We start from the raw sequence: 18,677 nt of genomic DNA, 5'->3' as shown, positions 1-18,677 counted from the left end.
AACGGCTGCACTCTCGGGCCATCCGGTCCCGCCATGCTTGTATACTCGGCCCAGCCGAGCCACGCTTGGAGTCATTCACTGTGACGTCTAGCTCGGGTTGATCACGATCTAGTCTTCATCGGAGACAGATCCCGGAAGCCAGTGAACAACCCCTCATTTGTTTTGGTGTCTGCCAACCTGGACTGCGGAGAGACGGACAGAATCCTTCGACCGGTCGTGCCCGATCTCCCACCGAGTGTCTGATTGCAGAGGATTGTCATTATATTCTTTCCTATTTGCCGGGCTTTATATTCCATCCGATGTTGCCGGGTTGTTCTTTAGTATATCCCATCTAGTCTGACTACCCTGCTGCATCGACGACATTCCACGGTTACTCCCACGAAGCTGTGCAATATCTGCTCCGCAATATGGCAGCATCCCAAATCTTCCACGGTACCCCCTATGTCACAGGAACAGCCTCAGCAACCCTCCTAGCAGCAAACCTCGAGCTAAGCTTCTGGGGCGGCGTCGACGCACGAACAGGCGAAGTCATAGACCGTTTCCACCCCCTGAGCGGGCGTTTTCTCAAAGATACCATTCTCGCGATCCCAGGCGGGCGTGGTTCATGCGGGGGCAGCGTTATCATGATGGAGCTCATCCTGAATGGCCTCGGGCCTAAGGCGCTGATATTTGAACGTCGCGAGGAGATTATAACACTTGGGGTTATGGTTGCGGAGGAGTTATTTGATAAGACGGCTCCGGTTGTTACGCTTCGTCCTGAAGATTTTCATCAGGTTCTGGGGTGGGATGGGAAGACTGTTCATGTTCGCGGTGATCAGGTCTCGGATACTGTGCTGGAGTGGAATGCAGGCAATGGAGTCGGCGGGTTGAGCCAGTCTCGCGTCCAACTTACAGATGCAGACCGGGCGATGCTGGACGGAGCGAACGGCGAAGCAGCGAGGATCTCACTGAAGATAATCATCCGGATGGCGGATATGATGGACGCGAAAGAACTGATGGACGTCAGCCAGGCGCATGCAGACGGCGCCTGGTATGGACCGGGGTCCGTGGCATTCGGGCAAAGACTGCGAGACTGGGGAGGTAGATTTCAAGTCCCAACCACGATCAATTCGCTGAATGTCGATCAGAAACGCTGGCGGGCTCTCGGGGTCAGTTCCGACTTTGGTTCTGCGTGCGATGACCTGGCCAAGGCATTTGTCGATATGGGTGGGAAGATTTCGTTCACTTGTGCCCCGTATCTGCTTGAGACAGCACCGAAGCTGGGTGATCCGATTGCCTGGGGAGAGTCCAATGCGGTGATTTATGCAAACAGCGTGCTTGGTGCAAGGACGCTGAAGAATCCTAACATGCTTGAAGCCCTGATTGCCTTGACGGGTCGCGCGCCAAAGGCTGGGCCGTATGTTGATGAGAATCGCCTTGCTTCGATATGGCTGAAGGTAGCTCCTCCGAAGGGCGCAGAGAATGACGATTCCTTCTGGCCTATCGCGGGCTATGCCCTAGGTGCTATTGCCAATGCACGCATTCCGGTAATTACTGAACTGGAGCATATGAAGCCTAGAAAAGACGACTTCAAGGCATTCTCTGCTGCATTTGCTACATCGTCTAGTTCGCCCATGTTCCACATGGTTGGTTTGACTCCAGAAGCCCCGACTCTTGAAGCTGCATGCCGTCAGGGTATAAAGCCTGAAGCCGTTGAAGTAAACTGGAAGGATCTCGATGCGATCTGGGACGAGTTCAACCACGGCTCTGAGCCCAGAGAAATCGATCTCATTTCGTTCGGGAACCCGCACTTTTCCTTCCAGGAAATAAAGGCAGTCGCCAACTTGTGCCAGGGCAGAAAGAAGAAAGGCGATGTCGCTGTCATCGTCACCTGTGGCCGCGCTCAATATGGCCTTGCCTCACAGGCCGGTCACGTAGGCGAGTTGGAAAAGTTCGGTGTCCAGTTCTTGCAAGACACCTGCTGGTGCTCGATTGAGGAGCCGGTTATTCCGAACAATACGAAGACCATCATGACGAACTCGGGAAAGTATATTCACTACGGACCAGGGCTGACCGGCCGGCAATTTGCGTTTGGTAGCTTGGCCATGTGTGTCGATGCTGCGTGCACTGGGAAGACGACGGGAAATCCTCCACCCTGGCTGCTGGATGCAAAGTCTAGCAGCTAATCTCTATAGCAGAGATAAGACATATATTCGTGCCTCCTGTCGGTATCTTAGTTATCTGGCGCGTAAGCCGTAGTTGCTGTTCTACCCATCTCCAATTACTTGCGTGTGGGGGATCGCCATATACCGCCATGCAACGAACAAGAAGAAAATTCCCCCGAAGACAGTGATCGTCGTTCAGGCTCTATGGGAATATGAACGTAGCCAAGTGCAGTTCTCTCCCCACATTAACGACCGACAGCTGTTCGGGGTAGCAGACACCGACCCCCACAGTGCCGAGGCCTGTATGCTTAAATACGCATCCTGTGCGACTCTAGAGTATAGTCCAGAAACCCAGCTTTCGACAAATAATGTTCGATCTTCTACCTGCTACAGTCTTCGGACTGGCCATTTCGGTAGTGGGCGTTAATAGGTATACCCACCTTGCTAGAATGCTACTTCAATACTGACACCTGCAGTGAGATAATTGTACACCCCGAGCACTACGCACGAACAAGCCAGTTCGTTCGATATAGCCAGAACTCGACATGTCTCAACCTGACTCCATCCAATCCTGTCGCGACATTGGACTACTCGACCGAAGTCGGCGGGTTTCCATTCTTCGACGCAATCCCGGTGTCAGGCCCGGTCCAGGTCGAGGCGAAATACTCCGAGGCAAAGGGTGGACTTGATCAGCCATTTGGTAACGGTCCATGGACTTTCTCAAATGGCTTGGCTAATACATTTCGTGTCGAGACATTCAATATCACCGAGCCAGGTCAAGTGGAGTCGTTCTTCCAGCAGGGTGGACTGCGCTGGCAGAGACTGCGGCTTTTGAATGATGATCGGAATGTAACCATTTGTGGTATCGGGATACGCTCTTACAATGATCGCACGGACCCCAGTTACCTTCCTGGATACTTTGAATGCTCGAATCCGCTGTATAACGAGATCTGGAAACTGGGCGCGCGAACCGTCCAGCAAGCATGCATAGAAAATGGAACCGCGCCGACAACATGGCAAGCCACTCCAGACGGAGTCCTCCTTCGTGGACAGCAATCCGCACAGTCTGTACTTGGAGCCGATTTTGCCAACTATACAATGTCCTTTAAAACGAAGATAGTCCGCGGTGGGACTGGTTGGAGGGTAGCCACCTCTCCGGCTGGGTTTGGGCCTTCGTTTCTTCTCACCAGCGAGTATCCCAAGGACTCGACATTTCTCAACAAAAATCGCACTCTTGTACCTCCTAATACGCTTGCCGTTGGATATGGCTGGAATTTGGTCAATCAGACGTCTTTGCCGACTGGGAAGGTGTCCTACTTTCCTGTCGACTTTAATGTTACAGAAGGGCAGTGGATGGATATCTCGACCAGGATTTCTAATGAGGGATATGTCGTGACTATTAATGGCCGCCCGCCTGTGACTGTCTCCTTGGCCGAGCTGCAGCTGATGTCCAACGAACGGTTCTCTTCCGGCAGTGTGTATTCAGGGACATGGGGCTTTGGGCCGTGGCAAGACCAAACCGCCTACGTAAAAGACGTTCTAGTCCAGTCACGCAATGGAACAGTTTTGTATTTGAATACAATGACAGGTGAATCCGTTCTTGAGGAGTACGGGGTGATGGACAATCAAGCCTCACTATGTCTTGATGGCGCAAAGCGCGATCGACTCGTCTGGTCGGGAGACTTTGCGCATGTCCATCGCGTCGTCAGTGCCAGTACATACCGACCGGATTTTATCAGGGGCACGTTGGGTTACCTCTTTGAGCGTCAGGAACAATCTGGGCCCATGGCCGGACTATTTGCCATGTCGCCTGCAATGGGACAGTCGGCCGAGTATGCGTCTGTGTACAAGTCATACGGGTTGCTGGATTACCAGATGCTCTTGCTTAATAGTTTTGCACGGTATTATCTGGAATCTGCAGATAGGAGATTTCTTGCAAAATGGTGGCCCAAGGCTAGAGCTGGTGTCGAGGCCATTCTACCACTCATTGATCAATATTCTGGCCTTGCTGCTACATCGTCGTTGGGAGCATTCTTTCTCGGAGATGGAAATGGAACAGCTGCTTCAGCTCTCCTCACATACACCCTCATACAAATGGCTGATCTGGCTGATGCCATGGGAGAACCAGATACGTCTACTGATTGGAAAAGTATAGCCGCCAATATCGCCCGGGACGTCAATCAGAAGCTCTGGAATGAGAATATTGGGACGTACAGTTCCAGCCTGACCTCCATGGACGAATCATCCTATATCGGAACAGCATGGGCTATCCTATCCAACACAGCCAATACCTCCCAGGCCGCATCGTCAATCGCAGCACTTTCATCTCTCCGTCTCGGTATCGGGTATAAACTCAGCACAGACATGGACGACTCCGATCCGGAAACGAACCTCTCGCCGAATCTATCGGGGTTCCTCCTTGAGGCGTTGTTCACTCATGCCCGAGACCATCCGTATGATAATGCAACCACCGACGCAGTAGACCTCCTGCTAGATGGGCTGTGGGCGGCCATGGTCGACCAGGATGAGTACTATACCGGGACATCATGGGAGTATATCTACCCCGATGGACGCCCGGGCTTGGATCTGTTTACCTCGCATGCGCATCCGTGGGGCGGTGCGCCGACGTACATCTTCTCGGAGTATGTTCTTGGTGTTCAGCCCACTGCACCTGGGTTTGAAGAGTGGTCGTTTCGGCCTGTGATTATGGATGGTCTTACTTGGGCGAGGGGAAGGGTTCCAACGCCGCGTGGTACTGTCCATGCGGAGTGGGAGGTAGATCACGGTATGGGTGTTACTTTGAAGGTTCGAGCCCCAGTAGGAACGAGGGGGGTTGTGAGTATAACTTTGGCTGCAAAAGAATGTCATATAGCTGGCGATGCGCATCAGGAGTATTGTGGCGAGAAAGGGGTGCGTGTGGTTGTTGATGGGAAGTGGGCATCTATCGATGTCTTTTTGGCTCAGTCTATACCAGGACTTTGATGTGATAATGCCATATTTATCCAATATCAGGTTCATCATCATATCATGAGATCCGGTCAGCATTACGCGCAGCACCATGCATAGATAGTACGTAAAACATGCTGGCATACTATGCAGCAATACCTGAGCGGAAACATTCCACCGCCCGACCCTGTCCGCGGGGAACCAAACTGATAAACTTCATGAAAATGACAGGCTGGAGCATCCGACGATCAGATGAGAATCATCGGTGTTGACAAAAGGCGGGCGAGACTCCGATTTGCCCGCAGCGCCGCCTTCTCCGGGTCCGTTCGCCGGTCGCGATCTGAGCACAGACATAAAGAAGAGCAGCTGTTGACGTCTGCGAATTCAATGTCCAAACTCGAGATGTCTTTCACCTCGAGACTGTTCAAGTTTGTCGCGGCGCGGTCTCCCTCCCGGGCTGCTACTATGACGAAACACTATAGCACCGCCCCCTCTGTCTTATATACCAAGATCGACAAGCGCCCGCCGGAGGTGGTAAGAAGCCACGGTAATTATCTCGAGACCAGCGATGGGCGACCAATCTTCGATGCGAGCGGTGGTGCCGCGGTCGCTTGTCTGGGACACAACGAGCCTAGGGTTAAGCAGGCGATCGTGGACCAGCTGGACCAGACGGCCTACATTTACTCGCCGTTCTTTACTGTCCCAGCGGCGGAAGAGGTAGCTACGTATCTCACCGACTCGACGAATGGGGCCATGAGCAAGGTGTTTATTGTCAGTTCCGGTATGGCGGTTGTGTCTAGTTAGAAGCCGGTACTGATCGAAACAGGCGCCGAAGCGATAGAGGCGGCACTGAAAATGGCCCGCCAGTATTTTACAGAGCTGCCAGAACCGCAAATGCAGAGAACAAAATTTATTGCACGCCGACAGTCGTATCATGGGAATACTTTAGGCGCTCTAGCTGCAGGCGGACACAAGGCGCGGCGAGCGATCTTCGAGCCGATCCTCGCGACAAACACTTCACACGTTTCTCCGTGCTATCCATATCGCGGTAAGAAAGTAGGCGAAAGTGACGAAGAGTATGTTGCGCTTCTTGCAGCGGAACTGGAGCACGAGTTTCAGCAGGCTGGGCCGGGGAATGTGTGCGCTTTTCTCGCGGAGACCATGTGTGGGACGGTAATATTCCACCTCATATAGAGTAGGATTTCAGCTAACTGAGGCAGACACTGGGCTGTGTCCCTGCTGTTCCGGGATACTTCAAAGCGATGAAGGAAGTCTGCGATCGCCACGGGGCGTTACTGATAATGGACGAAGTCATGTCTGGAATAGGGCGGACCGGCACTTTTCATGCCTGGGAACAGGAGGGCGTCGTCCCTGACCTCCAGACCATTGCGAAAGGCTTGGGAGCTGGTTACGCTCCGGTCGGTGCATTGCTTGTTGGATCTCGCGTTGCTGATACGCTGGCAAAAGGAACAGGGAGCTTTACCCATAGTCAGACGTATCAAGGCCATCCCATCGCATGTGCAACGGCCTGCGCGGTGCAGAAGATAATAAAAGAGGATAATCTGCTGGATAATGTGCGAGTACAGGGAGAGTATCTCGGCCAGCTACTTAATGAACGCCTAGCCGGGCATAAGAACGTTGGAGACGTGCGAGGACGAGGATTATTCTGGGCTGTAAGTACATTATTCGCTTCTGCAGCTGCATCTAACAGATATAGCTCGAATTCGTCAAAGACAAAACCACCAAAGAGCCGTTCCCGGTGGAGGCTGGTATAGCACAAAAAGTGCATCTGACAGGGCTACAGAAGGAACACTCCGTCTCTGTGATTCCAGGGGTTGGTGTTGCTGATGGGAGGAATGGAGATATCATCCAGATCGCCCCAGCGTATAATGTCTCGCGGGCAGACATCGAGGAGATTGTTAAGCGGGTGGAGGGCGTTGTCAAAGCCGTCTTTGGGGAGTAATTTGTTGGCCAGGCAGACATGGCCAGGTATAGTAAATTAATATACCATCCATAATTCTTTCGTACATTCCTCAACTGCCCGAGTTATAGGACGCATCGTACCCTGCGAAGCCAGTAGAACTGCGTGCATGCCCAGCAAGATATGACGACCCAGTCTTGGAGTCGAGTACTCTGACGGCCGATCCCCTTGGACGAAGAAACAGAGGCATATAATCGTGCAGAAGAATCACTCTTTCTTTTTTTTTCCTGGAGACGTTACAACGATATGTCTGAATTGCGACAAGGCCTCTGGTGAAGGTTGAGTGGTGGTGGGAATTACAAGCTGTCTTGTTGGTTATTTCGGAATGCTTGGCCATTATCTGTTTAGACTTTCTACCTAGACCGCTCTCTACTAGATAAACGGAGCTACTATCATTCTATTGCTTCTAGTTAGTGTGTGTCGTTGGAGTAAGCAGTAGTGAAGCGGGAACACTCCGGGGCGCGGAGTAGCCCGCGCAGAGTACTCCAACGATGGCCTTATAGGGCTTGGACAATGGCTGTCATGCTCGGATGGATCCGCTGCTGCCCCTGAGTGTTTGCGGGGTCTCCGGATTCCATTGTTTGTCGCGGGTCTACTAAAAGCTCGTCCATTAACTATAAATACGGGGAAGTTACCCCCTTTGACCATGCGTTTCCATGGAAAGAAAGGCCAACATACTCACAATGTACAGCTTTCTGAATCCTCTTCCCCGGTTCATGAATGGCACTGTTGCCAAATGGGCTTATGTTTCTCTAAGTGCCATTGCTACACTTCCGGGGCACTTTAACCGGTCAGCCTTGGATGCGCCCTGGGCCGACCCGGATGTTTCTGATACTGGGCTTTCACGGACGTAAGTGCCCAATTGAACTGCGTTATTGACTTCTAACACCTTCTCCCTGTTCAGCTTAAGCTTCCTCAACAAAACCGACTTCGTTGCATACGACCAAAAGTTCTTCGACATCATCGGCCCGGATGCAACAGTCGAACATGTCCAGAAGCTGGCCTATCAGTCCCATGAAGCTCCCTGCTACATCAAAGATACGAACCAGGTCTTCTTCGTCGAATGGGGTCCCCCAGGTGGCGACAACGGAACGCATTCCTGGCAGTACCTTCTTGACGTGGAGACGAACAAACTGAACAAGATCACGACTGACCCGCCGTTATACAACGCTCACGGATGTGTTGTCTATAACCACTCGCTCCATGTCGTTACAGATGGGCATGACGATGAGCAGTCTGGCCAGCTGGTCAAGATTGATCCGCATACTCTGAAGCAGGAGACATTAATCAACAACTTCCTCGTTCAGCCGTTCGCTGGGTTCAATGACCTGGAGATCGACCCGCGGGGAAATTTCTACTTGACGGACTCCAAATCCGGCTGGGTAAGCCCTCATCCATTTCCCAGATATCGAAGACTAATTTCGAATAGGGAAGGGAAATCGTCGACTTCATGCCACCTACAAACCCAACAGTCTACTTTGTCGAGCGTGATACATTCCGCATCAAACCTGTCCATATCACAGACGGAAATGCCAATGGTGTCGCCATGTCTCCCGGTGGTCAGACCCTGTACATCCCGGACACTGGTCTATCTCAGTTCCGCCCTTCTGCGAAAACCCCGTATGGGAAGCGTGCCCTGTCTGCGTTTGACATTTCAAAATCCGGATCGGTCATTTCGAATAAGCGCCTCCTGTCTGATCCGGTTTCGTATTTCTACGACGGGGTGCGCGTTTCCCGAAATGGCTGGATCTTCTGCGGTGCTGGGGATGGAATCGATGTTATTGATCCGGACACTGGGTTTACGCTGGGGACTATCCGGGTTGGAGGTGGTGAGAACCTTGCAGTCAGTGTGACCTTTGGGAAGAATGAACTGTGGGTTGTAGGTCGTGGTGGTGTTTGGCATGTGAAGAATATCCGTGACCGACTGGACAGAGATTGGTAAATGCGTTACTCATAGTACAGAGGTCCAGCCATAATTATCATCACGGGGTTCTCATGTATATAAATGCTGGAAATTTAATTATATCACGTCGCTCAACCCCCTCTTCTCCAAGTTCAAGTCCTCGCCGACTCGCTTCCAAACCGCAAGCCTGGCCGCATCATTCGTACAATATGGCATCGCCTCAGCCTCCCAGATCCGATTAATATAATGACCCCCACCCTTGCCACCAATTGTTCCCACGCCCTGGACGTCGGGATTGGGGCCAAACTCCTGGCTTGTCGCCGCATATACGATCGCCCGGCTGCCCTGCTGGGGCGTGATAGCAAATAGAGCCGCAAGGGGCTTCAAAAACTTCATCCCAAGGTCTAGCCATGATTCTCGAACCTCTGGCCGGGGATTGTTCCAGATTCCGGTATTCACGTATCCTGGGTTGATCCCGTTGACGGTGATGTGTTTATACTTGTCGTTTAAATGCAGCCGGCGTTGTAGCTCAGAGAGCCAGGTCTGGAAGTACAGTTTGTTGTTTCCGTACGGATCCCCTGACATTCCGTCTTCGCCGTTGAAGTGCTCCAGCTCCCATCTTCCTAGGAAGTGGAAGCAAGACGTCGTACAGACGACTCGTGGCTCTGCACTCTTCGCGAGGGAGTCCAGAAGCCGGAGGGTCAAAAGCACATGCGATACAAAGTTTACCTACTCATTAACAGCTGCCCAAACAAAGGTGTTTTCGGTAACTAACCTGGTGCAGTATCTCCAGACCATCCGTTGTCAAAATTGGCTTCTTGGAGGCCGTCGGACTCATCCCGGCATTGTTGCAGAGAATATCAAGAGCGCGCCCAGTCGACATCCACTTCTCTGCAAATGCTTCCACACTGTTTAAATCTGCCATATTCACCTCCCACCATTCAATCGTCGATTTATGCCCGGCTCCTTGTGCCAGCTCCGTGCATTTCTCGACCGCGGCGGCCGGGTGCAGTTCCCAGGCTGGGGACTCGCGACAGCCAAGGACGATATTCGCTCCAGCCTCAGCAAACGATTTCGCTGCTTCAAACCCGATTCCATTATTTGATCCTGTTATAATAACCCATCTCCCGGCCAGGTCAGGCACGGGGACTTCTGTCTCAGTGAGGAATGTGCTGTTTGTCCCGCGGAAGGCGTTCCAGCTGCACCACAGGGCGAATGGATGTTTGTTGATTTCCATCTTGATTTATATATCAATATATATAATATAATATAAGTTGAGACTCGTCAGTATAAGTCGACTGCAGGAGTCGCGGCAATTTAAGACAGAGACAACCTCGGCTTTTTAGTGATTGCCGAATTGGGAATGGCACGCGAGATTTCCTAATCGGGTCTTCCTTGCGAGGTACGCCAAACATATGAAGCCGTGCTAAAATTAATGGCGTTGCCTTGTATACTTGACGGTTATAAACGGTCATAGCAGCCCTGGTATAAGCAAGGTANTTGGCTGCTTGTCCCTGTATATATCGGTTTATATATTTAACATATGGACATATATATAATCAATGCGGCGAGGGTCAACTGACAGAATCTGTCCATCATTACAACGTCTGTTCAATGAAATTTTGATATATTATTATCGACGAATATTATCGTTACACGTCAATGGTCTTTCAATTATGAAGAGGGTATACTTTTACCAACAAGCGCATCCGCAGTATAGCTCGCTCACCAAGGCAAGACCAGCGCCATCCCTAGAGTCAGCGAAACCGTCAAAGCACCCATAACCCGCCCCCAATTCGACTGAGCCGTCTGCAACGTTGACGCTGAATTTGTCCCAGTGTCCGAGTCCGATACATCAGACGGCTTATGCATGAGGTAGATCGGCCCGGCCGCTGACACGGGCACAAGGTGGGAAGCCTCATTGGCATTGAATGTCGTGGTAACCACCGTTGGCACCATATCACTCGATGCTCTAGTTGGGAACAGCAGCCCCGTCGTTGTAGTTCCGTTTAGTAGAAACGATGTTGTTGTAAGGTCTTGAAAATCACTGAATACGGGGTACTGCCAGGCACATCCAGTGGAGATCGGACGGGATGGTAACGTTGAGTAGCAGCCGGCAACGCGGAGGCCCACGGTCATCGAGCTGTTGAATTAGTTTGGGGCCAAGAAGGACGAACGACAAGGGTCTCCTTACCTCGGACAGCATGCGACTACCGTCTCTTCGGGGTCTAATAGAGCCCCGAACGCGTCTCGTGCCTGGTACACGTATGGGAACCCTTCGTCGATGGCTTCATAGCGATCATAATTGTCGACCGTGAACAAACCGGACGATGTTACTGGGCCCTGGCTGGGGCGGGCAATTGCACCGACCGTTTTCCAGCCACTGGGGCAGGATGGGCCAGGTGAATAAAACGGGAGAATGTTATAGTTTGAGGCCGCCTCCTTTGCCAGGGCCGAGTCGGTTGGACTGACGCCGCACTCCGCGTTCGATGCTGTGGAACATTGGTTGGCCCACATAGGGTAGGCAGAGGTAGTTGGGGCGATTTGGTAGCTGGACTCGGTGCACGAGGGAGGGACAGAGTATGTGGCCGGTGCAGAGCCAGCATTGGCCAGAGTCCAGCCGATGGTAGAGGTTGCAGTGGGCATGGTGGTCTAGGATAGGGAGTAGAAGATGGGATTGTGCAGACCTCGTAGACCCTGGTGGGAAAGGGGAGAATTTTATAATTGCCCAAGCGATAATAACAATTTATTTAGAGCCGCGCGAAGGCCTGAGTCATGGGAGCAACGCTGGCAAATAAAATTGCTTCAACCAGCAGGGTGTGATTGCAAGTTGCCCCTAGGCGCCGCTAGCAGTGTTGGTGTCTCACAAGTGATCTGGCTAGTGGTTTGGTAAACTGCGGATTCCCTGGACATCCTTGATCTGAAGTCGTTTATAAAGCCTCTATAGGCTTAGGGAACTGGCACCGCCACCGGTCTTTCACTGAGAAATATCCCTCTGCGGAGGCATTAAATGTGGAGTTATGTTGAGATATCTGTCTGAGCCCTATCCAAGCTAGCTGCGACTAGCGCAGATTTCCCCAAGTGGACTCCGGCAAGGCCCACAGATCGAGCGCTAAAAACCTGAACGTGGAAAATTTTTGCTTAAGTTTGAACATCAATTTTACTTGCCAGGAAGCAATGAAGAACCCCTGGTCGTTGGTTTTGAGTGTTCGTACAATACGCGAGGAGTAAGGCTATGAAAAATGCATGGGGTTTACGGACGGCAACACGCTTTTCTGCAAATATCCTAGTAACTAACTGGCCAAGGTTCAGAACGTAGAGGAGCGGAGTAATCAAGGTATATTCATGGAAACAGAACTGTCGAATCACGTTTATCCAGCCCATAGTTATAGCCCCAACCCTGGAATGCATACATGCCGACGCTGCTCTTATTCATATTCCGCATATCGGCACTTTTCCGGCACCCCTCGAGCCGATACGACCATGAAAGCAATGTACATAGACCGCTCAGACGACGACGAACCGGTCGACAGCCAGGCCTGCATGGGCCCGCAGGACTCCTCTTGTCAAATCATCACCAATACTACGTCGGTTTTAGGTTTAGCCCAGCATGGTATTTCTGGTTGAATTTAGTTTACTTTACTGTAGCTTTGTTTACGGTTTTTATGCTTCAGTTCTGCAGTCTCGAGTAGAAACGGCTACCCGAAGTGAGACAGGTATGTTAACGGCGGAAATGCTGTTGCCCTTTTACTCTTCTTTTTCAAGAGGCCGATAAGTCGCCTCCCACATCTGCACGCGAATCCATTCTTCCAGGTCCTTCTCATCACCCGGGATCCCCTCTTCTTGCGCAAGACCCTGCTCAACCGCTGTCTTGATCACAGCCTTTGCAACGTCCAAACTGAGCTCCCGTACATCCTCCACATCAGGGAGAAGTGGCTTGTTAGCGTCTTCCAGCACCGGCGCCTTGGCTGCTAGAGCCTTCGACGCAGCGACGATCATCTTCTCGGATAGCCGGCGGCTCCGTGACAGCACAACCCCGAGACCGATGCCAGGGAAGGCGGTTGAATTGTTGCATTCCGCTGGAATAATTAGTTCTTGCCCGTGCTATTGTAGTGAGTGACGTACCTATTTCCTTCTTCGTTCCGTTATGCTCGACAGGGGGGAATGGGCTTCCCGTCGCGATCATCGCCCGGCCGTCCGTCCACTTGGTGATATCCTGTGGCTGCGCCTCGTGCAGACGGGTTGGGTTGCTGAGGGGGAATATAATCGGACGGTCGACGTGTTTCGCCATCTCGCGGATAATTTCCTCGGTGAAGGCACGGGGTTTAGTAGACGTTCCGATGAGAATATGTGGTTTCACGCGCTTGATCACAGAGAGTAGATCGATCTTTTCGCCTTCTGGCCATTCCCCATCTTTGCGGGCGAAGTATTCTTGACTAGGCGTGAGTTCGTCTTTTTGGGATTTTAGGAGTAGTCCTTGTTTGTCGATGCACCTGTATTATTAGTACCAGCACATTGATTGTGTTTATGGAGCGTACCATATCTGCTTCATCGCGTCGCCCTTGTCTATCCCAGCTTCAGTGGCAATGGCGTCGCTAATCTGGTCGGCGATGCCAGTTCCTGCAGACCCGGCACCGAAGCAGACAACTCGGACGTCCTTTAGCTTGACATTGCCGACATGAAGCCCGGCCATCAGGGCGGCCAGAGTGACGCAGCCTGTCCCCTGGATGTCGTCGTTGAAACAGGGTATCTGCGTGCGATATTTGTCGAGGATGCGTTTTGCATTCTGCAAGCCAAAGTCCTCGCTGTCGGGAATTTGTTAGTGATCCCTTCGTAATATTTGGCAGGAGGACGTACAAATGGATATAAGCGTTAGGAAACTTCTTCCTGGCGGCGTGCACGAATTTGTCAATGAACTGGTCGTATTCTTCGCCGCGAGTGCGTGGCTGGCGCAGGCCGAGATAGAGGTCGTCGTTTAGCAGTTTTTCATTCTAAATAGTCGTCAGCATACGCTTGCATTCTCGCAAGGAGAGCATACATCGGTCCCACAGTCTAAAACAATCGGCAGCTGTCGTGATGGGTGAATCCCAGCGCAGACCGTTGTAATTACCAGCTTCGCGACAGATATCAGAATTGCACCGACTCCCTGGTCGCCAATCCCGAGAATCTACTACCGTTAGAACAGAATGATGTGAATGATATCAAGGAGGAGAGACATACCTGCTCCCCGTCGCTCACGACAATATAGTCAATATCGTCCCCCGAGGAGAAATTATCCAGACTCTCCTCAATCCTATCCTGGTCGCGAACATTCAAAAAGCACCCCTCTGGCTTGCGAAATATCCTGGAGTAATCCTGGATAGCATCCGCCTCGGTCGGCGTATAAATGACGCTGAACATCTCCTTCAGATGCGACTGCAGCAGCTTGTAGTACAGCACCAGGTTCTGGGCCTTCATGCTGGCCATGAAGGTATTTTTGCCCAGGTCGTTCGGTCGGCTTTTGTACTGCTGGTATGCCCTGTCGACCTGCTCTTCTAGGGTCTGGATGTTTGGTGGGAGTAGGCCGTATAGTTTGAACTCTTTGCGCTCGCTCTCTGGGTGCGCGGACCCCTTGTTGTATGTTGCGCTGGTGAGCAGGGAGGCGCCCTGGTAGGGGCATTTTACGGGCCCGTGGGCTGCCCGGGGGAGATGTTTGAATCTGGATAGACTCATCTTGTCTGTTGGAGCGAAGAGGATGCTGCGTAGGAGGACAGGGGAAGTGAAGAAGTGAAGTTATATAGAGCTATCTATGACGCAACGCACTGTGGGCCCACGTGGGAGTTCGTCATAGCAGATATTTTAACATCTAATATATTCGCAATGTAGATCATTATTCTTAAACTAGCTAGATCGATATATATTATGGCTACAAAACATTATTTAAAATATTTATGATCTCATTTTGACGGACGGCAAGTGCAATATACACCCGAATACAAGCTTCGACTTATCCACACCAACAGCCTAGTATACGTACCTGAAATGCAAGTTCTCCTTGTCCGTCAAGTCCTTGAAAGCAAGCCGGTCACGGTCGCTTTCATTCAAGCCAAGGCCTGCTCGTCGTCTGTTCTCGCGGAACCACAGCACAGACAGCACCGATGCGCATAGGATGGTAATGCAGTAGCTGAATATATTAGCACAAAGTTGATGGTAAACAGAGATGACATACCAAATGATCAGTCCAGTCCACAGATCAGGATAGTGGTCACCCTTCTGCTGGCTATGGATCATCTGGGGACCGACGATATTCCCCACGCAGTACGCGACAAACACAGCCGCGGCCATGAAGCTCTTCTTCGTCTCGCCGGCGACGTTACTTGCACCGAGTGAGATGGTTATGCCAACGACTGGACCGAAGAAGCCGATGAGAGAATATCCAGCGACGGGAGTAGCAGGTTTATATCCCCAGGTGGATTTCCAGATCATCACGAAGCCGGCGATTACCGGGAGGCAGCAGAGGATTAGCGATATGACGCGGATGTTTCGGTAACGAGAGCACAGCCAACCGGTGCCGATGATGCCAAATGCAGATATACCGCCGAGGGGGAACTGGAAGAGGATGCTCTCGAGGGAGGAATAGCCGAATGTTGAGACGATGAGAGGCCCGAAACCAGATACTGCGCCGTTGACAGTGTATCTAAATAATCAGCAATGTCTGGCTAAGCAGGAAGGTATACATACGCAGCGGCCATAGTCAGCGCAACGAGGTAGATCCGGATGTCCAGGATAGCCTCTTTCAGCTGCCCAGTCTTCAACTGTTTGTGCTTCACTCCAGTCTGACTGGCTCGTAGTCTCTCGACCGCCAGCAGACGCTCTTCCGGTGTGAGAAACCACGCATTGAGAGGATCGTTCGGAATAAAGAAACACCAGATTCCAAATAGGAACGTCAGAATGCCGGCGAAGATGTAAATGTACTGCCACGGCTTCAAGGAACCGCTGCTAATCTGCGCAAAGCCATAGTTGAAGGCACCGCCGATGATGGTGAACCATCCGGTGCCAGAGAACCACCAGCTCTGACGCGACGACTGCTCTCGCTGCGTGTAGAAGCCGCTCACTATGACCATGAACCCGGTTGGAATGATCGACTCAGTGAAGCCTGACGAGTTAGAATAGAACAATTCAACCGCGGTTGGTATGGGTCTTACCAAGGAAGAACCGCTGAGCATAGAGTCCTTTCCAGGTGGTTACACCGGCGGTCGCAGCGCATATAATGGCCCAAATAATCACAGCCGGACCTAGAACGCGTCTTGTCTGGAAGCACTGCAGGATATATGTCATGGGGTAAGAGCCGGCCAGCTGGCCAAAGTAGAAGATGGAGGTTGCCCAGCTCAGCCTGGATGTATCAGTCACCGGTGGACTGACTGAATTGTCAGTCACCGACAGCTGCAGGTCTGTAGTCATGCCAAACAGGACCGCATTTCCCAGGATTGCCTAAAAAGTCAGATACGAACTGCTAGAGGGGCGAGCGTCCCACCTTGTCATAATACACCAAGCCATACCCTACGCCGGGACGTTAGTGACTGCCTCGTAAGAAGTAAGAAATACACACCGATCACCATCGCCGGCATCAAAAAGAGGTCGATCTTTCGCAACACTCGCCGTTCAACCTCGCGGTCAATGGGCCTGGCTTCCTCGCCCAGTAGGTTAATTCCGCCGGTGGCGATTGTCTTTTCATCGACGCGGGGATGCGGGACTGCATCCTGCGCCTGCTCCTGCACCAGCGAGTTCGACGCCATTGCACCGTCCATCCAAACTGCAGCACTGACTATGCACTCCGAAGACCCTGCTGCGAGCTCCCCTGCTTAAATAGTGAGGACGTGATTTTTTTCGAGGCGGACGCAATGTCGGAGTAATCTCGACCGGCCAATCAAAGCGAGTAAACCGAATAAAGCTCCATCGCGCTTGACTGTTCAGGGAAAGGTCGATATGACATCAAAAGTCAAACGGCGCCCCACGTGTGTCGGGCCACAGTTGATCAGGATTGATAGTGGATGATGCTGTCAGTGAGTTCCTCAGATGAGATCAATGCCTTTGTGTGAGTGGTCGGAGAACAATACCGGTGGTCATACCACATTGCTTACTGCGTAGTAGTCTTTCGCACTGTTTATCCAAATATTGAACACAGAAATCTAGAATATATATATATATACATATATTTGTGCTGTTCTATTTGGAGAAAGAGGATAATTGCGTAGAATAATACCAAACGACGTGATATACTGACTCAGGTTGGAGTCCTACTCCGAAGACGCCATGGGGTATCTTTATGATGTGACCCGATGGATGGTGTTGTTGGAGATATATTTTTGGGACAGCCAATACTGAACGGATTCGAGAAAGGTTCGCTATATTTGTATCGTTGAAGTCGTTATACCTCATTGATGACGACCATGGCAACAACAACAATTGAAGCACCGCCAATCCCATATGTCCAGGTACCAGAGACATCCGAGGACCTCGACTGGGCTGACTTGCGGACCTTCGATCTGGCTAAGTTCGATCATCCCGGCGGAAAGCAGGAGCTGGCTGCTGAGCTCACGAAAGCGATTGAAGACGTTGGTATGAATGCCGTCTGCATTGTTGTAACGTATCTTATAAGACATATAGGATTCTTCTACGTTACGAACTACGGCCTGAGCAAGGAAGGAGTCGATGCACAGTTCGGACTAGCAAAGACCGTCCTCTCCTTGCCTGACAAGGAGAAACAAAAGTACCGCGCTGCGCTGGAACAGGGGGACTATAATGGCTGGAAGCCAGCAGGGATTCGCACCCTGGTTCCTGGTGTTAAAGATAACTTTGAAATCTATAACATACCAAAGTTTATACCCGAGCATGCTGATCGCAAACACCCAGACGTTGTAAGGGAGCATTGGCGGAGTATTGAAAAATTTTCGAAGCATATTCACGACAGTATTGTCAAGAAACTGCTTACAGTATTTGCCATTGCACTGGGACTAGAAGACGAGGAATGGCTGGTGAACAGGCATCGGTATGAGCAGACCTCTGGGGATCATCTGCGGTACATGAAGTACCACTCGCGCAGCCAGGAGGAAAATGACAAGCTGGGCGGTGTCTGGCTTAAAGGGTGAGCGAGCTATACTATCATCATCGTATTAAACTGACAGTATAGACACTCTGATATGGGGAGCTTGACCCTCCTTTTCCGTCAACCTGTCGCGGCACTGCAGGTGCTGACCAAAAGTGGTGATTGGAAATATGTCAAGCCGCAGATGGAGGCGCTCACTGTGAATATTGCGGACGCGCTTCAATTCATGACGAGTAAGTGTACCTATTATGGAATGAAAGTATGCTGACCTTGTAGATGGGTACCTCAAATCGAGCATCCACCGGGTCATTGCACCGCCAAAAGACCAGGCCCATATCGACCGTCTTGGGGTTTTGTATATGGTGCGAATCGAGGACGACAGTGATCTGGTGCCTATCGAGGAGTCCCCTGTTCTGCGGCAACGGGGACTGGTTGGTGAGAAGATCCTTGGGAGTGATGGGCAGCCGATCAAGGCCGGAGAATGGGTGAAGCAGCGCGTTATCAAGAACCTGGGCGAGCCTACTGAGAAGGACGGAGACAATGAGGTGAACGACGTGGAAATCCTCAAGGGAGTTAAAGTGACATATTATGACTGAACCGTCTATATCTGTACATATA

The 18,677-nt window shown here is 51.5% G+C and overlaps 9 protein-coding genes across 9 annotated transcripts; 5 read left to right on the top strand and 4 right to left on the bottom strand.

Moving 5' to 3' along the window:
* The first annotated feature begins 119 nt into the window (after positions 1-119).
* On the top strand, positions 120-2,197 carry ASPSYDRAFT_64967 (uncharacterized protein). Its single transcript, XM_040850300.1, has one exon. It carries the CDS (start codon positions 408-410, stop codon positions 2,163-2,165), a length of 1,758 nt encoding a protein of 585 aa, XP_040705532.1. The 5' UTR covers positions 120-407; the 3' UTR covers positions 2,166-2,197.
* Positions 2,198-2,339: 142 nt separating this feature from the next.
* ASPSYDRAFT_1166112 (putative alpha-L-rhamnosidase C) lies at positions 2,340-5,126 on the top strand (the record flags this gene model as incomplete). Its single annotated transcript, XM_040840180.1, has 2 exons — positions 2,340-2,574; positions 2,621-5,126. Exons 1-2 carry the CDS (start codon positions 2,513-2,515, stop codon positions 5,124-5,126), a joined length of 2,568 nt encoding a protein of 855 aa, XP_040705531.1. The 5' UTR covers positions 2,340-2,512.
* Positions 5,127-5,459: 333 nt separating this feature from the next.
* ASPSYDRAFT_40255 (uncharacterized protein) lies at positions 5,460-7,363 on the top strand. The gene is made up of 4 exons (XM_040846050.1): positions 5,460-5,871; positions 5,917-6,263; positions 6,311-6,763; positions 6,808-7,363. The coding sequence occupies exons 1-4, from the start codon at positions 5,493-5,495 to the stop codon at positions 7,051-7,053; spliced, it is 1,425 nt and encodes a 474-aa protein (XP_040705530.1). The 5' UTR covers positions 5,460-5,492; the 3' UTR covers positions 7,054-7,363.
* Positions 7,364-7,754: 391 nt separating this feature from the next.
* ASPSYDRAFT_144049 (SMP-30/gluconolactonase/LRE family protein) lies at positions 7,755-9,013 on the top strand (the record flags this gene model as incomplete). Its single annotated transcript, XM_040841396.1, has 3 exons — positions 7,755-7,921; positions 7,976-8,453; positions 8,501-9,013. The coding sequence occupies 3 exons, from the start codon at positions 7,755-7,757 to the stop codon at positions 9,011-9,013; spliced, it is 1,158 nt and encodes a 385-aa protein (XP_040705529.1).
* A 2-nt stretch (positions 9,014-9,015) lies between these two features.
* Positions 9,016-10,245, bottom strand: ASPSYDRAFT_40253 (uncharacterized protein). The gene is made up of 2 exons (XM_040846049.1): positions 9,750-10,245; positions 9,016-9,703 (listed from the first exon to the last, which is right to left on the bottom strand). The coding sequence occupies exons 1-2, from the start codon at positions 10,209-10,211 to the stop codon at positions 9,092-9,094; spliced, it is 1,074 nt and encodes a 357-aa protein (XP_040705528.1). The 5' UTR covers positions 10,212-10,245; the 3' UTR covers positions 9,016-9,091.
* Positions 10,246-10,441: 196 nt separating this feature from the next.
* Positions 10,442-11,926, bottom strand: ASPSYDRAFT_40252 (uncharacterized protein). Its single transcript, XM_040846048.1, has 2 exons — positions 11,169-11,926; positions 10,442-11,117 (listed from the first exon to the last, which is right to left on the bottom strand). Exons 1-2 carry the CDS (start codon positions 11,618-11,620, stop codon positions 10,700-10,702), a joined length of 870 nt encoding a protein of 289 aa, XP_040705527.1. The 5' UTR covers positions 11,621-11,926; the 3' UTR covers positions 10,442-10,699.
* A 378-nt stretch (positions 11,927-12,304) lies between these two features.
* On the bottom strand, positions 12,305-14,730 carry ASPSYDRAFT_40251 (NAD-dependent malic enzyme). The gene is made up of 6 exons (XM_040846047.1): positions 14,195-14,730; positions 14,013-14,141; positions 13,832-13,965; positions 13,513-13,779; positions 13,100-13,467; positions 12,305-13,053 (listed from the first exon to the last, which is right to left on the bottom strand). The coding sequence occupies exons 1-6, from the start codon at positions 14,684-14,686 to the stop codon at positions 12,722-12,724; spliced, it is 1,722 nt and encodes a 573-aa protein (XP_040705526.1). The 5' UTR covers positions 14,687-14,730; the 3' UTR covers positions 12,305-12,721.
* Positions 14,731-14,821: 91 nt separating this feature from the next.
* Positions 14,822-16,813, bottom strand: ASPSYDRAFT_40250 (putative MFS transporter). The gene is made up of 6 exons (XM_040846046.1): positions 16,563-16,813; positions 16,488-16,513; positions 16,159-16,444; positions 15,695-16,109; positions 15,183-15,650; positions 14,822-15,137 (listed from the first exon to the last, which is right to left on the bottom strand). The coding sequence occupies exons 1-6, from the start codon at positions 16,747-16,749 to the stop codon at positions 14,978-14,980; spliced, it is 1,542 nt and encodes a 513-aa protein (XP_040705525.1). The 5' UTR covers positions 16,750-16,813; the 3' UTR covers positions 14,822-14,977.
* A 581-nt stretch (positions 16,814-17,394) lies between these two features.
* ASPSYDRAFT_75752 (uncharacterized protein) lies at positions 17,395-18,655 on the top strand (the record flags this gene model as incomplete). Its single annotated transcript, XM_040850825.1, has 4 exons — positions 17,395-17,572; positions 17,621-18,098; positions 18,144-18,292; positions 18,336-18,655. 4 exons carry the CDS (start codon positions 17,395-17,397, stop codon positions 18,653-18,655), a joined length of 1,125 nt encoding a protein of 374 aa, XP_040705524.1.
* Between the last annotated feature and the right edge of the window lie 22 nt (positions 18,656-18,677).

Source organism: Aspergillus sydowii (genome assembly GCF_001890705.1).
Source record: "Aspergillus sydowii CBS 593.65 unplaced genomic scaffold ASPSYscaffold_2, whole genome shotgun sequence".
In the NCBI taxonomy this organism is placed as follows: domain Eukaryota; kingdom Fungi; phylum Ascomycota; class Eurotiomycetes; order Eurotiales; family Aspergillaceae; genus Aspergillus; species Aspergillus sydowii.
This window is presented reverse-complemented; position numbering and strand designations above follow the sequence as displayed.

What these genes read in the sequence shown, in the direction of transcription:
- ASPSYDRAFT_64967 (XM_040850300.1), top strand. Translation starts at nt 408, where the DNA reads ATGGCAGCATCCCAAATCTTCCACGGTACCCCCTATGTCACAGGAACA.
- ASPSYDRAFT_40255 (XM_040846050.1), top strand. Translation starts at nt 5,493, where the DNA reads ATGTCTTTCACCTCGAGACTGTTCAAGTTTGTCGCGGCGCGGTCTCCC. An exon ending in GGTGTTTATTGTCAGTTCCG is followed by an intron (nt 5,872 to 5,916) that starts GTATGGCGGTTG and finishes TGATCGAAACAG; the next exon opens with GCGCCGAAGCGATAGAGGCG. An exon ending in CGGAGACCATGTGTGGGACG is followed by an intron (nt 6,264 to 6,310) that starts GTAATATTCCAC and finishes TAACTGAGGCAG; the next exon opens with ACACTGGGCTGTGTCCCTGC.
- ASPSYDRAFT_40253 (XM_040846049.1), bottom strand. Translation starts at nt 10,211, where the DNA reads ATGGAAATCAACAAACATCCATTCGCCCTGTGGTGCAGCTGGAACGCC. An exon ending in GTCTGGAGATACTGCACCAG is followed by an intron (nt 9,704 to 9,749) that starts GTTAGTTACCGA and finishes GTTAATGAGTAG; the next exon opens with GTAAACTTTGTATCGCATGT.
- ASPSYDRAFT_40252 (XM_040846048.1), bottom strand. Translation starts at nt 11,620, where the DNA reads ATGCCCACTGCAACCTCTACCATCGGCTGGACTCTGGCCAATGCTGGC. An exon ending in GTAGTCGCATGCTGTCCGAG is followed by an intron (nt 11,118 to 11,168) that starts GTAAGGAGACCC and finishes CTAATTCAACAG; the next exon opens with CTCGATGACCGTGGGCCTCC.
- ASPSYDRAFT_40251 (XM_040846047.1), bottom strand. Translation starts at nt 14,686, where the DNA reads ATGAGTCTATCCAGATTCAAACATCTCCCCCGGGCAGCCCACGGGCCC. An exon ending in TCGTGAGCGACGGGGAGCAG is followed by an intron (nt 14,142 to 14,194) that starts GTATGTCTCTCC and finishes TAACGGTAGTAG; the next exon opens with ATTCTCGGGATTGGCGACCA. An exon ending in TTTTAGACTGTGGGACCGAT is followed by an intron (nt 13,966 to 14,012) that starts GTATGCTCTCCT and finishes ACGACTATTTAG; the next exon opens with AATGAAAAACTGCTAAACGA.
- ASPSYDRAFT_40250 (XM_040846046.1), bottom strand. Translation starts at nt 16,749, where the DNA reads ATGGCGTCGAACTCGCTGGTGCAGGAGCAGGCGCAGGATGCAGTCCCG. An exon ending in GATGCCGGCGATGGTGATCG is followed by an intron (nt 16,514 to 16,562) that starts GTGTGTATTTCT and finishes GTCCCGGCGTAG; the next exon opens with GGTATGGCTTGGTGTATTAT. An exon ending in GCGCTGACTATGGCCGCTGC is followed by an intron (nt 15,651 to 15,694) that starts GTATGTATACCT and finishes CTGATTATTTAG; the next exon opens with ATACACTGTCAACGGCGCAG.